The 18,297-nt window shown below is 31.0% G+C and overlaps 1 protein-coding gene across 3 annotated transcripts; it reads right to left on the reverse strand.

Annotated features, from left to right (window-relative positions):
* Positions 1-1,599: 1,599 nt before the first annotated feature.
* On the reverse strand, positions 1,600-13,371 carry LOC130441538 (uncharacterized). 3 transcript variants are annotated; one of them, XM_056775260.1, is made up of 6 exons: positions 13,238-13,371; positions 4,279-4,380; positions 3,840-3,935; positions 3,507-3,584; positions 2,214-2,360; positions 1,600-1,739 (listed from the first exon to the last, which is right to left on the reverse strand). In XM_056775260.1, exons 2-6 carry the CDS (start codon positions 4,375-4,377, stop codon positions 1,674-1,676), a joined length of 486 nt encoding a protein of 161 aa, XP_056631238.1. In that variant the 5' UTR covers positions 4,378-4,380; positions 13,238-13,371; the 3' UTR covers positions 1,600-1,673. The 3 variants fall into 3 exon arrangements, with proteins under 3 accessions (XP_056631238.1, XP_056631239.1, XP_056631240.1); XM_056775261.1 differs by having other exon boundaries at positions 13,283-13,338; XM_056775262.1 differs by lacking the exon at positions 13,238-13,371 and adding an exon at positions 7,700-7,795.
* Between the last annotated feature and the right edge of the window lie 4,926 nt (positions 13,372-18,297).

The raw sequence follows: 18,297 nt of genomic DNA on the forward strand, positions 1-18,297 counted from the left end.
AATTTTTGTTGAAGATTAAATGATAAGTGAGTATGAAAAATGTAGTTTCCAATCTCTTTTTAAATGATAGTTTTCTAAAAATTTCCAAAATCTTTCATTAATGTGCCCTTATATCAGTCAACTAACATTTTTTCTTCTATATAGAGTCACTTCGTTGAATTAAATTAGACCGGCTACATTTACGTGGATTGTTACTTAAGTTTTGAGATATGGCAGCACTGATGAATATGAAGTTTGACATTTCTAATGATGAACGTGTTGCAATACGAGTGCTATTTGAATTGTTTACAGTTATATGACGCGAACGCGAAGATTTTCGTGCGATGATTTTCTATAACTTTCGACGTGGATTAAACCAACAGCAGCGTGCCGATCATATAGAACAAGCGTATTTTGCTGGTTTTTATAATTCACTCGCGGTCTCACTTCGCTACAGGTTTAAAGTCGCCTTATTCGAAAATCGCTGAGAAAAAGTTTCTATCAATTTGTGCTGAAAAATTCTGGAAAAATTAAATAACGTTTCTTTGAAAAACGACTATAAGATCGTAACATTCGACAAATCATGAATCTATGCATATGAAACCGGAACTAGCAAGTCTCTATGGGTATTTCAAGACGAGCTAAATCCAACAAAAGATTTTCGCGTATGAAGCACTTCAAATCAAATGGTTGCTTGTTTTTCGAAATAACTGGACACCGTTCCAGTAGAGCAGCATAGAATGGTCGTATCCGAATGGTACACTAGCATTTTTTTACCAGAATTGTTCGAAAAAATCAGGAAAACCAATCGCAGAAGACGAATAATTCTCTATCAGTGTAATTCGAGTGCAATCAAAAAGGTTTTTGAACAGTCAAAGCATCCAATTGATGTGTCATCCACCTTATAGTCCTTATTTGACACCCATTCATTCTTTCTTATTCCCGCAGATCTAAAATTTACCCGAGAGGTCAATGTGTGAAATGTCTTACTTCCACTTCGCAACTTTGGAATATCCTAAAAGCGAATAGAACCAAATAGACGATGATTATGTTGGGAAAAAACTTTTGACCGGTAGTCTAAATTGAAGTGTTGATCCTCAAAGTAATTTGAAAGTAAATAGGAAATAAGGTAATTATATAATGAGCTCAAGATGACAAACATAACTAGGAAATAGATAACTGTTCATCATTTTCAAGGAAGCAGATGAATCCTTTTATTTATCGATACAATCTAGCATGTCTGTGAGGCTGGATTTGAAAGCAAAAACTCTGTGTGAGAAGCAAATATGATTGACGTACATCAAATCTATATGGTTCGTAAAAATTCGATGTCCCGATGGTTTTATACCATGTTCATACAACAAGTTTCTGCTTCATTATTAAATGTTATATTTGAGATTTTTACATCTATGTAAAGATGTAGATGAAGCTTGGTAGGTTGGTATTTTGATTGCCAGAGATCTCTGTATTATCTTAGAATAAGAGAATGTAAATAATTCAAAGTGAGGGTATAACTAATTCTAATGTATGAGGAAATTATTAACGAATAAAACTATTTAATTTATAAAATATTTATTCAAATGAAATATAAAAAAATGAGTTTAAAGATCAATAATTATTTTTCAGGTCAAATTATAATAAATTAAAAAAATATTGAGCAGTATTTAAATATCACAAATGCTGTTTTTTGGTTATCAGAGGAATTTGCTGACTTCTTTTGTGACATTTTTTCTGAATTGTTGATTAGTCTTCTCAGATTGCTAGAAAAAAACAATTTGTTTAATACCTAACCAAAGCCCATATTATATAAACTAAGTAATTCAATATTATTTTGTTTCCTGTAAGGTTTACAGAGGAAAAAAGTTGAATGAAAATTATTCCATGCATAAAAAAAGACTTAGTAAATTGGTGTCACGATATTACACATTTAGCAATTCCAAACAGAGAAAAAGAGAAATTTAAGGTTAGTTGTCTCGTACATGAGAAGCTTTCTGATCATACTTCTATTGTTTTCAACTTTTAACTAGTTTATTCATAAAATATTTATTTAAATGATTCATAAAACAAGAAGACAACTTAAATTTGAGGAACTACACATCAAATTGCTTCAAAAAATATTTTTTACATTAGCTCGTGAATTAATAAATTAATGAAGATTTCTCCATTCTCATTTTTGTTGGAATAATCCCCCATCTAGCTTCTAAGGATCTATATTAACTAGCAACTAAACTCACTTTGAGTGCCTGATTCAACTCCACTTGGAAAAGTTTCTGTAGGCCTCTTAGATTCCTCAAGAGTATCCTCTGCAACTCAGTTCTTGTGATTCGATTGTCCTCTGTGGTAGAAACATTTGTACCTGGCGGAACTGTTGTTTGAGATTTCTATAAAGTAAACAGCTACTAAAGAATGTTTTAAAACCTTTTTTCAAGTGAAATATATTCAACGTATGTTCTCAAAGTTTAAAACATAAAATTTATTAATTAAAGTCCTACAATACAGAAGTTCCATGGTTTTTGCACGAATTTTTAGAATAATATTAAGCTCGATAGTCCATGGTAATTTCCTCTTGAGTTTTATTGAGATCGTCTCTATGTTGAAATAAGTAATTCCACAAAATAGTTCCCTAAGCCGGCCCTGTTCAGCTACTATGGAATTTTGAAAATTTCTTATAAATTGGAACTTGATGTATATAATTTGTATACAATTATTTATTTATTTGTGTGTTTTCTTTCTTCTAGAACTTTATAGAATTTTATTTAGGTATATAAATGATTTGTGTGAACGCAGTTAGTTAGTTTTAAATAAATAGTCAAAGAGAGAGAAAAGAAATAATTAGTGGAAATAAACGCAGAAATTATTAAGGTGATATTTATAAGTGAATTATTATAAGTTAAGTGAAGTGTATAGTGTGTAAATAAATTAAGAACCTATGAGAGAGTGTTCATTAATTCACCCCACGAATAAAAATAGTGTAAAAAATACGTAAAATGTTACAGTAGTAGAGAAGACTTTTTAGATCGTAGATAGTTTGGATTGGATAGAATGGGATTTATGAATCTCATGCGCGAAAACGAAAATCTTGTAACAAAAGTCTTCTGGGTGTTAAGGTATTCAAGGAAAATGACTCAACCTTCTTTAAAATCTATTATGTTGGATTTGGTAGACTTAATTTGGTCAAAATCTTCCCCAAGTTCTTTAATGCTCTTCTAGAAATCTCGACCCATTTTAATACATTTTTTCTCCCTAAACGATTCGATTGAATTTCATTTATTGTGATAATAAAGGGCGATCTAATTCAGTGTGATGTTTACTTAAGGACTAAAAGCGACCTTGTATTAAAATGTGTTGAATTTCTTCATTTTGAGATTTGTTTTTACTATACACCTTTAGCTTATCTAATTATGAAAATTCAGACATTAAACTTCTCTTACTTTCCAATATTGATTTCCCGTTTGGCACTAACCATTTCCATAACAAAATAATGATATTGTGAGAAATAATTTCATAATAATTTATTTTATACTCACTTCCATATTTTCTGGTAGGAAATTATCATCTATCATTTTTCTAATTGATGCTGATGTTTGTCTTGTATCATCCCATTGCTGGAAAACCAAAATCTATTCAATCACCTGTAAAAATTCTCACCTTTTAGTTAAAAGTTTTGATAATATTCATACTAAGCACGTTGCATCGTAGATTTAGACAACACTCGTTTGTACATAACGTTTCAATAACCAATTCTGCTTCTTCAGACTTGGTTACCGAAATATTCGTATTCTCTGTGCCTACTGAAATATGTTATTAGAATTTTTATCAACATTCCAACTTCTTTATTTAATAGATTCATTGTTATTTACCTCATAAATTACGGAAAACAATGTTTTGAAAAATCCAGGTCTAGATGTCGTCGCTCTGTTTTCTCTTCTTAAACCTCGCATTTTATAACCTGAGGCCTAGAAACAAAATGATTTACCTCAAATATAGTTTTTAATGAATTGAAAAAAAAATAAAATAGAAAAGTTAGAAGGAGATTTCTCGAATCATGGATGTTTTATGTCAGTCAAACGAGCTATACAAAAAAGAGAATTAAACTTCCACTATACGTAGAAGAATGACACATGGTAGAAACTACATTCAGAATATGGGATGTTCTTGAAGGACATGATTTTATACAAAGAAATTTTCACAAAAAATATTTAGGGTTAAGTGAAGGGAGGACTCAATCCAAAACATAACAATAAGAATGTGATACCAGGCCAGTTCGTTTCCCTCATACTAATAAAAAAACATACTCACGATACTTTCTTTTGATGTAGGTATAGGTTGTAGAGCCATCTCCACATAAATTACTCCAATGCATATAATGATAATTTGCGTGAAAATTATATTTTTCATTTTCTGCAAAAAATGAGAGAAATATGAAATATAAGTGAAACTAGTGGTAATGATAATTCTCTACCATTAATACTATTAAAGATGTTATCGAAAGTGCACCTGCAGATTATAATTATAACCAAATCAGTCAGTCAGACGGTTAGCAAATCAACCATTGCACATTTGCCCTAAGAAAGATAAATCGGTGATTAGAGTACATATCTATCTCCTTGATTTCATTGTATTTTTATGTACCCCTGGAGAGAAACGCATTTGAACAAAATTTGTATTGGAGTTCCTTCCTCATATCTTTTTTAAGTATCTTGTTTGATCAGCTTTAGCGGTTCTACCGTATACTAATGCCCAGTGCAGGTGTCGTTCTATATCTTGATAAAACGGAAATTACACGTGACCTAAACTAGTCTCCTCTTTCATTTCATTGGGCCCCGGACTATCTAAAGATTGTGATTTATATAGAGATAATACAAAGCTTTCTTATTATCTCCTTGTAAAAAGAATATATCTCAAAAATCTTCTATATTTAGATTATGACCGTCTTTTCTGCTGCCACAATTTTAGAATCAAATTTCAAGGTACCTTCAGTGAACCCTTAGATTGTCGAAGAGATGTCTAATTTTCTCGATCTCGATCTAGAAGGCAGTAGGTAAAATCAGATAAGTTTTCTAAAATGCACAAAATGAAAATAGAAAATTGAAACTAACGTCACTGAAATGACAATTCCACCTCAGAAGATAATTCTGCAACTAGTGCATTGATTGGACAATGTTGCTCATGAGATATTTAGATCATTTAGATTCAAAGAGGTGCAAGGAATCTAAAAAGACCAATAAGGGCCTTGGATGAATAATGATGAAAAGTGTGAAACGGTTTTTACCACATTCAGTGACACTTTACTAGAAGTTATTTCCGCTGGAAAGATTACAAGTCCAGATATTGTCAACTTGGCAATAATAGACGTATCTGTAGACAGAAGAGCAAACGATGATGACATGTCAGTAATAGTAAGAGGTGACATTTATATAGAAGGCTTCACTAACATGTTTATCAATTTAAAAGGTGATGTTCAGTACTTAGATGGGTTCAAGACAAAACTTGAGGCTGCTTTCTACAGCGACAAAGGGAGAACGGAGATAACGGAGGTCATCGCCTGTATTGATCACGTTATTAATAAAAATCAAAGAACAAACACTTTTTTAACTGTTGCGAGTCACTAGGGATTAGTACATCTAATGGTAAACGATATTCATTGGAAGATTAAACGATCAAACGAAAATTGCTACCACTAGTTACTCAAATTTCTGTTCTATGGTTCAATCAATACTCTAATGGATAGAATAGCTACATATAGGTGAACAAACTAAAAATTTTCTTCATAGGATCTTCTTATGTACTAGGAGGTAATCTCATTTGATTCTAAAGGAATCAGTTGAAGCGTATGTTTCCATAATTTGCACTGTTATGAATTTTTCCTCATAGATTTCCTCGGGTGCAATGGATGAATCACTGAACGCACCTGAATCCAATATCAATTCCTAATTCGCTTCCTATCCAAATGTGTACTTTTATATGACATAATATTCAAAATAATTGTTGGATTTTACTAGTTCGAAGAATATTGTAAAAACATAACACGATTTAGTTATACAAGTAGCAACGATTTTCATCACCCAAATCTCATCGTTTTGATTAATATTATATACCAACGAGTGGCTCAAATCATGTATACCACGTGCAGCTAAGAGCAATTAGTATGTTTATTGCACGTGTTATTGTTGACTCAAAATTCATGAGTTAATCGACTGAGAAATAACCAATTAACTTCATATGGGAGTGTGTGGTGAGGTACAAGGCAAAACAATATTGTGTTGGTTTGGTTATGTTTTGATTCTAGCTCTCAAGAAATGAATATGACGTATACTATAACGAGAATTTACTATGTAATATATAATATGAAAGTTGTTACATAATTTATATCGGTATAACTAATTCATTGATTTAGTCGTAACCTAAACTATTATAAAACAAATTTACTTGTTTAAATCAAAATATAAACTGATATAACTGGGAAAGTACATATGAGTTATTAGTTAATATATTGAACGAATTTCTTATTTAATCCAAAAATATGTCTTATCACAGTAATTCATAACTAAATACGTTTATTTCTGGGGTATTGGTATGGGTTTTTTACTATATCTTGACCGCTCAATAATTCTGTTACAATATCGTAAAAAATACGTTAACCACTATATTTGGGCAGTACAACTTGTTATTTTTAGATAGCGCATTGTTTTATTTAAAACTTTGTCGAATTATTCTGTTCTATGGAAAATAAAGGCTACATATAAAAGTAAATAGATTTCCAACACAATGAAATATTTCGAGAGTAAGTTCCCACTAAACTTTGTTCAAAAAATCAGAAAATTTTCGTCGTAAATTCAATCAACAATCATGATCGCACTTCGCTACAGAATTAATTTCGTAAAGGTCGTCATATTTGGCTGTAACAAAGATTTATTTGAATTTGACAATCCCTCAAAACATGCGAATAAATGCTGGAAAAAATTAATTGACCGTGCTTCAAAGATGTATATAAGTTAATGACAGTCGACGACTCTAAGCATATAGACCCGAAACTAAACAAAAATTAACTGTGTGGGTCTCTCAAGATGAGCCAAATCTAACAAAAGTTGTTCGCACCCTCAAATAGTCGCCTGTTGTTTCGGAATAATTGGACATGACACCACCGTTCCATTAGAGTAACGTGGAGTCGTCAATTCTGAATGGTACACACCAGCATTCGTTGAGCAGATCTGTGTGAAAAAATCAGGGAAATCAATCACATAAGACGAATAATTCTCCTCCATTACAGTGCGAGTTCTCGCACATCAGTTCAAATAAAAACGGTTTTGAACAGTCAAAACATCGATTTGATGGGTCATCCGTCGTACAGTCCTTGTGCGGAACCCAATGGTTCCTCCTTATTTATACAGATTAAAAATAAATTGCGAGGACAACATTTTTCTACACCTGAAGAAGCGGTGAAGAAGTTTTTTGTACTCATTTTTTATATCTAAACTTCAGTCCAATGATCAAAATTTGGAAGAAAAATGATTATTCCATAGAGTTTGAGACTAGGAAAAATGAAAAAGAATAGATCTGGTGAATAGCAAAATGTATATAAACAAATATCACATTGAACGATAGCTTATTCAATTGCTGGTTAAATCACCTATGAACTATATGAATATTTGGAGTTGCGACTTCATAGTAGTTCTTGAAAACAATGGAGAAGAAATTAATTTTTCATGTTTAAACTTACCCAAATCAACGAATTATAATAATACTATCACTTATAAAAAAACATATTCACGTTTTTCCGATACATGGTACTACAAACTAAGTACGTCTGTATTTTTTAAATTGATTCAGTTGCATGATGTTATGACACAGTTTCCCCTCCTGCTATTCATCACTCTCTCTTTCTATAGTACCAGCTGTTAGTCGGGTTAAACGAACATTATTTTTATTGAACATTTTCACTATTTATTTCCAAATTTTCTTGAATAATCAGTTCTTAGATTTTTATTTGGTTAGATGTAAATTTGCACAAAAATGGCCTACTAAATTCAAATTCAAATTCGAAAAATAGCTTTGTATGCTAACAGAAAAATGGTTCGCACTGCTTATTATTTTTATCAATTATCCTGTTGATATTTTCCAAAAGAATTTTTTAATTTGGCAGAAGTAAATTGGAAATTATGAAGCGTTTGTTGGATTTTGGGAAGTTACTAACAATAGGAAATTGATGATTGTTGGGAAATACGTAGAAATGATTTTTTCACAATTATTGAAACGATTATCTGTATTCTTTAAACGTACAAAGAATTTAAAACGCGTGGGTAGCATGTTGCGCAAAAAGTATACAAAAGAAAGTACATATTCTAATTAATATGAATGAAATTTTTCTTTTTGTTTATTCATATCAATGGATGGAAAGTAACACCGTTTACCTTTAGTTGATGAGTTTCTCTGTGTTTCGAATATCCCATAAGCAAAAATAGGATAGTTGATCAGTTGGCTTTAAATATTTTTCTATGAATTGTAATATTCAATATTAATGTCCCGAGTGCATGTCAAATTGTCGATAATTTAATTTGCGCACTCGAGGAAATTATGAGACAATTTGACATGCACGAGAGGGCATTTTTGCAGACTATTTCCTGAGAAAAATTCAATTTAAAATAAACTTAATTCTGTGTTTAAAATTTGTTATTCTTTAAATTATACCGTAGTTGACGATCATCATATTGGCATTGAATTGGTTATTGAAGGTTACCGGACACTCAAATCAGGCCTCGATAAAGAGTTACCTCCAAGTAAATAGTGAACACCACGAGGAAATTGTACAAAAAATGCGAAATGACAGTAGCGAAGTAACAATAAGAAGTGGTGGAAGCAGCATAGAAACACCATCGTCGGCCTCCAGTAAAGTTGTATATTCTAATTGCATTTTCAATAATTGTTCCTTTTCTTAAAATATAAAATTAAAACCAAATGATGTTTATTAATCCTACACAAAAATTTGGCACTAGTGCAAATTATTGATAATTTGAACTAGTGCAGTATTATCGCTGAAATTTGATCGTTGCTAGGTAAACATAAAATATTACAGCTTTTTGGTTGGCTTAAATTTTTCGAAGGAAATAGTCAGAGACATTTTTTGTCAAAAAATGCATTGACAGTATTAGACAATAATGGATTTTCCGACCTTGCTTCTGCAAATCCAATTTGAGCAAAAAATAATTTCCACACTTAAATTTTTCTATTTCGAGTAGAAACTAAAATCTTCCAATTTTTATGTGAATTTAAATTTATTTAATAATTAAAATCTGCACAAACATGAATTAACCAAATTTAAAGAGCGCAGAAGGATCAAAGTCACATATTCAATTTTGATTTGAAATGTCTTTTTCAAATATAGGAAGAGAAAAAAAATAGGTTTACAAATATAATTTACTTTTATAAGTGATTTGTGACAAAAAATATACTATTATTAGTAAGGAGGAGAAAATTAATTCACAAAATTTATTTTTTATAAAAATTTTATCTAGAAACAGCTCCTAATCAGTTTGTTTTGTACATACATGATTTTTTGTTTAAAATTCTGTTTTATTTGGACAAAAGTTGCTACTTTAATCATTATTTGAACACTAATTACTTTCTCAGTTTGGATTTTCTCAAAAAATGCTTTATTATATTTTTATTTGACCTAAAACCACTTGTCCAACATTAGTTTGCACAAATTTATCTTTTTTAATTATAATTCTGTCAAAAAATAGGTTTTTTGACTTTAATTTGGACAAAAACCGCTTCTGTGACAATTTTCTCTAATTGCTTTTATGATTTGAGGAATGAGAATGAATGATTGTCCAACATCAGTATACATAATAATAGTTTTCTCAATTTAGATTCTGTCAAAAAACGGCATCTTCATTTTTAATGTGTGCAGAAATTGCTTCGTTAACCATGAGTTCAAAATTACTTGCTTTTCCATTTCGTCAAAAAATGTCTTCTTATATTTATGTTTGAATAAAAACTGCTTATCTAGCTTTGATTCTGCGTTCTATATTCACTTTTTCATAATAATGGATTTTCAAAAAAACAAGCTTCGTAAAAAAATTCATCTCTTTACGTTGACTCTTATTCTTGAAGTCAAATTTGGATAAAAATGTTTTTCGTGTTCAAATTCTATCATTCTGTCCAAAATTGACTACTTCAATATGGATTGAGATAAAAGTCTCTTTCCAATTCAAAGTTGCACCAATAACTGCATTCTAATAAATTTTATAGCAAAAATTCAATGCAAAATTATGGAAAACGTCGTGTTCATACACATTTGTTAAAATAATAGTGTGTTTTAATTTGTGTAGAACAAAGACTGCTATTCAAATACAAATTTCAATGCTTTGAAAAGGCTGAACAAGATATCATTGCAAAAATTTCATTACCTAGCAGCAAAAATGATTTTCAATTAATTTGGACAAAAAATAAATTTTTTGTATCCACTTTGTACCAAAAATTAGTTTTCAATTGAAATTTCAAAAATTATAAAGTGAATAATTCACAAATTTTGCCTAATTAAGATGCATTTAAACTATGATTATCGTATTCTTCTAAAAATTCAGCGTATATTTAATTCTACAAGTTTTAATCTATCTCTTCAAATAAGAGGTGAGGAGAAGCGGGAACTTTATTATGAAAAAACGCCTGTAAGTCCAGTTCTACTTAACCTATCCATGCAAACTTAGTATTTTTGAAGAGAGCTTCTTTCTACCAATGTAAAAGTTATAATTTCGGAACAACCTAATGAGTAACGTATACGCTAGAGGACGATAGTGATTTAAATCTTTAAATATAGCTATCCTTGAAAAATGTTGATTGGAAACATGTAGTTTTAATTAAGGAATATAAAAGTAGACCAAATTAGCAAGAATAGCGAAAACCGATATCTTTTTCCTATTACGAGATATCTTAAGAAATGTATAAATTTTAAGCATTTTCCTTTCAACATAAATTACTCCAGGTTGACTGAACGAATTCTAACATTTTTACTCCTCAAAATTGTCTTTCCTTATTCTATTGATAATAGTTCCAATTATTATGTCAATATTATTCATGCTGTCACCGGAAAACTGCGTTATGGAAGTTAAAATAGAAATATAACGTAAGGTACCTCTCTAGTGACGACCTAATTGTCGCTCATCATTTTCGACACAAGTGTTTATTCTTTGAAGAGTAGATTGAACAGCAGTCTCAATTTCTGCCCTAGAAATACTCTGAATGGCGTCTAATTGAACAAACAAGTTCTTTAATCAGGCCCCAGGGATAGAAATCTAAGACAGTTAAGACTGGTAACCTGGCTGTCAAACAAAATAGGCCTCCACGTCCTATCCACCTATCAGGGTAAGAATTGTCTGAAATTTCTTCAACATGTGTGGAGAAATACGCCGGACACCCATCTCATACTTTCAAAGTCAATGCCTACCATATCAAATGCTTCTTCGTTTGTAAGAATCGTTTTTATATATTTCTATTTTAACTTCCTTTAACGCAGTTTCCCAGTGGCAGCATAAATAAAATTGACATAATAATTGGAACTATTATTAATAGAACAAAGAAAGATAATTTTGAGGAGTAAAAAATCCGTTCAGTCAACAAGTCCAGTCAACAAGAGTAATTTATGTTGAAAGGAAAAGCTTAAAATTTACACATTTCTTAAGATATCTCGTAATACGTAAAAGATATCGACATACGGTTTCCGCTATTCTCTTGCTAATTTGGTCTACTTTTATATTCCTTAATTCCTCTAGCGTATACGTTACTCATTAAGTTGTTCCGAAATTATAACTCGTACATTGGTAGAAAGGAGCTCTCTTCAAAAAGACTAAGTTTGCATGGATAGGTTAAGTAGAACTGGACTTACAGGCGCTTTTTCATAATAAAGTTTCCGTTTCTCCTCACCTCTTATTTGAAGAGATAGATTAAAACTTGTAGAATTAAATATACGCTGAATTTTTAGAAGAATACGATAATCATAGTTTAAATGCATCTTAATTGGGCAAAATTTGTGAATTATTCATTTTATAATTTTTGGTATTTAATTACGCCCTCTGGCGGTGGACCCACAGCTCTGTAAAAAATTTTCAGGTTTTTCTCGAGGTCACTTTTGTTATAAATTTGTTTTTCCCGAAGCTGTACTATAAACGGTTCCCGAGATATGGCCGAGAGCCGTTGTTATTGGGACACTCGTCTCAAATATGTGATTTGTGATATTGTGAAATATAATTTGAGCAAGAATTTATTTTTCATTTCATTTATCTTTCACATTAAAATTCTGTCAAAACTGACATTTTCAGTACACATTTGAAAGAGTTTTCAAAATTGCTTTTCTAAATTCGGGAAAAAGAAAAAATGGAGTTGGACGAAAAAATAATTTTCAAATATAAATTTTATCAAAAAATGTGTTCTCAAAATTTAATTTTCATTAAAATTGTTATTCCATTGAAATTTTTGTCAAAATAAGCCCAAATTCGATTTGTGATGAAATTGCTATTGAATTTTGTATTTGTAATCAAAACTATCTATCCAAATCTCATTTTTGGAAAGAAATGGAGATAAGATTATACAAATAGTACACGGAGATATAGAAAAAGATATCCAAAACTATATTCTATACAAATAGCAACGAACTTATTGTTTTACCTTCGTATAGCAACTAAAAGTTACAATATTACGAAAATCAAATTTTTGAACATCAAAAAAAAACATAATGGAATGTAAAGGCACAAAACATAAATTATCAAATCTTTTTTCAAACAAACCCAGAACCTACAAACCTTTCTATGCTAGAATTAGATCATATCTAAGCGAATTAAATTTATTCCTTCTTGAATGCCTTTCTAAAACACTCAATTTTTACTGAAACGCTAAAAACCAGTATACGGTTGATGCGAATTTTTTAATTAAAAAAAAACAGTTTATTATATACTGTAACATCACATCCTATTATATTTTCCTATTTCACAATAAATATTAAAATTTGTTTCAATTGAAGCAAAAATACCCATATTTTTATAATACTCGTATATAACAGCATTGCAATTAACAGTGGGAGATTTAATCGGATGATATTTTAATTATTTTTTAATTTGGTATTATTGGACTTTGTTACGATGACGTGACGAATAAATTTTTTTGTAACTTCAAATATACAGTAATTCAAACAAAATTCATCACTATTTCCAAATACTAAACAACGAAGCTTCTGTGCTGAATTAAAAACAAAAAATCAACTTACTTTAAATCTTAACCTCAAACGTATCTAAAATATTCCTACACTTACACAATTTTTTAATAGATACTGAAAATATTCATCAAATACAGCAGGTTATGTAGACTAAGATTCTACAAAATATCCACTGACTAATTCACGTTGGAAATAAAAATTGTCAATTAAGTCAAGGTTGTTGTTAAGTAACTTTCTTATATAATTGCTTACGGATATATACCTAGTGAGAAAAATAGCCTAATATTCATATATTTTAATATATTAATTCATTCTCAATAAAAGTAGAAACTTGAATATGTAGGTTGTAATTACTAGTAAATAAATTAAAAATAGGGGAAACAACATTCAATCTTATTCGTTAAAAGAGATACTTGATACGTCTAGTCACTAGATCGCTGATACTTAATATGAAATAAGGAGGTGTTTCTTGGAATGAAAGAATATTGACTTGTTGGAACATACATACATATATCCATAAGTTAGATAGATATCTCTACATCGCCTTTTATCCGAAGTTTGATGATCAATATTAATTGAGATTTTTGTTGTTTCAAAATACTGATCGTCTGAACAAAACTTTTCAAAAGTTTACTTAACTTTCATATTATATATATCAGCCCCACATACTTATCTGACCATCGGTTCTCATATCTTTCAATATTTCTTACTATTATTTTTCTAATTTTCATCACTCACTTTGCCAGTCTATCACTGTTTTAAAATCTCTTCCAACTTTCTTTAAATATTTTTTTCTTGGTCTTCTTGGTCAGTGCTTTAAATTTATGGGTCATACTTGGGTTCTTATACAATTCTAATCGTTCTCTGTATATTTTATCTGTTTTGATTTCAATGTAAATCTCATTATCCCACGTTCCTATTTTTTCATTTTTTTCCTCTTTTTTTGTTTATTGTCCAGATTTTACATGAGTTGGTAATTAACTATCTTATTATTGTTTTTACATTCTCATTTCAGCTGCTTCTGATACATATTTTGAGCCTAACATTCGTGATAACATTTTTGCTTGTTTGATGACTTTTGCATTTTACTATTTCCTTTCTACGTCTTTTTTATTGTTCATAGTGAATCCCAAACATCCAATTTCTCCCACTTTTGCACTTTTTCTAATCTCTAATTATTATTTCCATCATAATCTATGATATTATCGGTTTTTTCATCGTCTGTCTTCCAGTACTACGTATTTTTTACTCGTTAATCACTTTATTCTCCTCTCTCCTCTCTTCTCTTCCAGTAGTAAATACACTTCTTTCTATTCTTTCTATTCTCTTTTAACATTGCCTTATACATTTTTGATTGTCTTGATGGTATCTTCCTAACTGTGATAACTAAATAGCATGTGAAGTCTGAAATTTTGTATTTGGTGTCCTCTTGAAGTTGCTTCATAATAAAAATTTGGTCCGCTTTAAGGACCTCTCAATACTCCCCCATATTTTCTTTGCATTTATGCTATGTGTTTCTAGATATTTTTGTTACATCTTCGTATATAACCGCTAAAAGTGGTATTTTTTCTAACAGCAGAAAAGTATGATGCATTGGTTCAATTCTCATGGATTCCTTCTTCTCGCCCTATTTGTATCAATCGCCATACTATTTAAATATGGTTACGATCGACAGTCTTATTATTCTTCATATGCTTTGAACATTCCGTGACTTCCTCTTTTTTGGCATCATTATGGATAGATCTTTCTCTTCCGCACTACTAACATATTTGATTAGCGTTCTCCACGAGATCAGACATCAATCTACAAATTGCCATTTTTAAACCAAAGAAACCACTCGTACACATGAGTTTCTCCTATAGCTCATCTTCTCAAGCTTTTTCTAAGATAAAAATAATTTCAGAAAAATTATCTTCGAGTTGCTCTATGTAAGGTCTTGCTATTTCAGTTTTTATTAGTTCCTCTTTGTATATTTACGTAAGAGTGCCTCAATATTCTATTCAAACAGAATCAAATTCGCTTATTACTTCAAAATTTTTCTTTTTCCATGTAATAATAACCAAGGTAATGTATAATGAATAACCTCATTCATCCTAATAAATTTTCAACAAAAGTTTAGAGATTTAATATTCTGCGTGCTCAATAAGAGTTTGATTATCGTGAATTCCAATTTTCTAAAAGCTATTATTTGCCGTAAATAGGTCACATAGATATATTATTTCTTCCAAGGAAATATAAATTATTCCCCGGAGGCTGTCAATTTCGCCTACCGTCTTTATAACGATCAAATTTACTCTATAAATTCAAAGGTTAAAGTGGATTTTATTTTTTGTACTATTCCCTTCCTAGAATTTGATATGATGTAGCTTTGTAATCTTTTATTATTCTTTCCATATTATACATGGAATATCAACATTACTTTTGGAATATATGTTGTATGGAAAATATATGTTATATCAGTTCAGAGTTACATGACAGTTTTGCTCATCGTAGTCCCATGGTATTTGATTTCATGACGTAACCCACAATACCCACAACTGGAAAACAGATAAATTCCATAGCATAGACAAGGGGGTACCGAAAAAATTTACCTACTTTTTAGACAACTCAGACGACATCCCAAAGTATCTAGCACTGGACTTCACTAACATGCTCATACAGAGCTTCTAGATGGATCAAAATGTTGCAAAAAGGATCACCAAGGTACAAAAAACAAATTGTTGTGAATTCGATGGTACTTCGGCAAATACAGTAATATCGCTTCTTTCGTGGATTACAAAAAAGTAGTTAATAGTGTACTTCATCCCTGGCTTGAGAAAACCTTGCGGATTTGAAGAATCTACCCAACAATTCCAAAGGCGGATCCAGGAGGTGTTCATGGGGCTTATGGTTCCAACTGGTTCCAGGACTTAGGTGGACCACGAATTGAACATAATGATTTTATTTATATATTTTGTCGCCATACAGATTTCATGTAACTACATACCTTCAATATTTTATTAATTCAATATAATATAATAACTTTGTTAGCTGGCAAACGTTTGGGAATGAACGCATCAAAAATTCGAATTTTACCGCGCCACACTTGCGCGCGCTTGTCGACTACGTAACGTCTAGCTAGACCTAACCTCAATCGGAATCGGAACGACTAAACTTTAACATATTATAACATAGTTCTAAGTTAAGAAAACTAAAATTTCTTTCTACCTATAATGTGTTTATAAGTGTACCTTTAGAAGTATTCTTAAAAATTGTTGCATTAATCACAAGAAATGGTAAGTAATCAGTTTCTACTTATTTCAGTGCGTGTGTTTTAACTTAAATGTTATTGTTGTTACTGCTCATAAAGTACCTCATAGGTAGATATGGAGGTACCTACTTACTGAAAGACTGCTGCGTGAGTTATGTACCTACTTATATATTTTTTTGAACAAGAGAGATTGAAGGGCATTAAGCTTCCAAACTACTGGGCAGATTTTCACGAAGTTTACACCAATCGATAGAGAGATTCTAGAGGAATATTTTGGTGTATGATAAGTCAATGTTTCGTGGACATAACCTGATATTATAAAAGAAATACTAGTTGCATCCTCGATTTTGTAAATCTGTACATAAATTGAGAACTACTCGACAGATTTTTACGCAACTAGTACTTATCGATAGAGGGATTCGAGAGGAATATTTGATATATGATAATTCTAGGTTTCGTGAAGATTAGTAGACATAACCTCATATTATACAAGAAACATCTAAGTTGTGTCTGCGATTTTATATATCTGCACATAAATTGAAAACTACCGGACGGATTTTCACACAATTTGCTCCCATTGATAGAAGGATTTGAGAGAATTATTTTGATATATGATAAGTGAAGGTTTCGTGAAGATTAGTGGACATAGCCTCATACTATAAAAGAAACACTAAATTGCTTCTGCGGTTTTGTACATCTGCACATAAATTGAAAACAACTGGATGGATTTTCACGCAATTTGCACCAATCGATAGAGAAATTTGAGAGGAATATTTTGGTATATGATAAATCAAGGTTTTGTGGATATTAGTGGACATAACTAAATATGATAAAACCAATATCTATCCTGCTTTTGCGGTTTTGTATATTCGTGCTTATCTCCATGAAAATTATGAATGAATTATCATACATCAATTCCTCTTGAATCCATCTATCGATTAAGCTTACAAACCTAACCTAAAATCTAAGATAAATTCACACAATGAAATTAAGTGTTTCATCGTGTTATCGATATGTTAGGGTAGCTACAGCAGAAAGGCCTTACTCTACATTGCGCAGAATTGAATCGTGGCTAAGATCTTCAATGGTTTAAGATCGCCTAACCAGACTGGCACTTCTCCACGTTCATAAGGGATCCGGCCATGACTATTTCAAGCGATTTTTCAACAACGACGAAAGGATGACACCTTGAACCCGTTTTGGTTCTTTGGCATGAGTCTCTTATGTACGATGTTTGATTTCACCATCGAAGTAAACAAAATTACCAAATGAACCATCTCCCTTCTTTTTTACATGAATGATGTTACGCTATACGCAGCGTTAAATCAATTACATTCTTGATATAACACATCGATTCTCCTTTGATATACATATGGCGCTTGGAGTGTCCAAGTGAAAGACCCTTTACATCGAGAAAGAAATTGTCATGAACGAAAATATGCAATTACTTAACGGAGATATCGTAGACGCAATGAAAGACGGAGAAACCTTCAAATAAATGGTGTTTCAGCGAGTTAGGTTATTGGACCGAAAGCATGCAAAAACTAGTTTAAATCACATGTGAAGTCCAAATTACCTGCAGGCATCTCAGTTCAAGCAATCCATGCCATATCTCCTTCTGTTTCGGCATGCTGTTTATAGACAAAGTTCACGTTCTGGTTCTCTAAAAATTCTTGTTTGGTAGTTGTGGCTTATTAAAACAACGCTTTTCTCATGTGTGGAAAGCATTAAAACATTTACGAACCGAAATGACTGTAATGGTAATGTACCAATGGAAAACAACTAGTGGTTAGTGATATTAACATCTGATTGCTATGAAGTTAGTAAATAGCTTATAGACTGTTACTCCAATTTCTTCTTG

The sequence above is a fragment of the Diorhabda sublineata genome, chromosome 3 (assembly GCF_026230105.1).
Source record: "Diorhabda sublineata isolate icDioSubl1.1 chromosome 3, icDioSubl1.1, whole genome shotgun sequence".
Lineage (NCBI taxonomy): Eukaryota > Metazoa > Arthropoda > Insecta > Coleoptera > Chrysomelidae > Diorhabda > Diorhabda sublineata.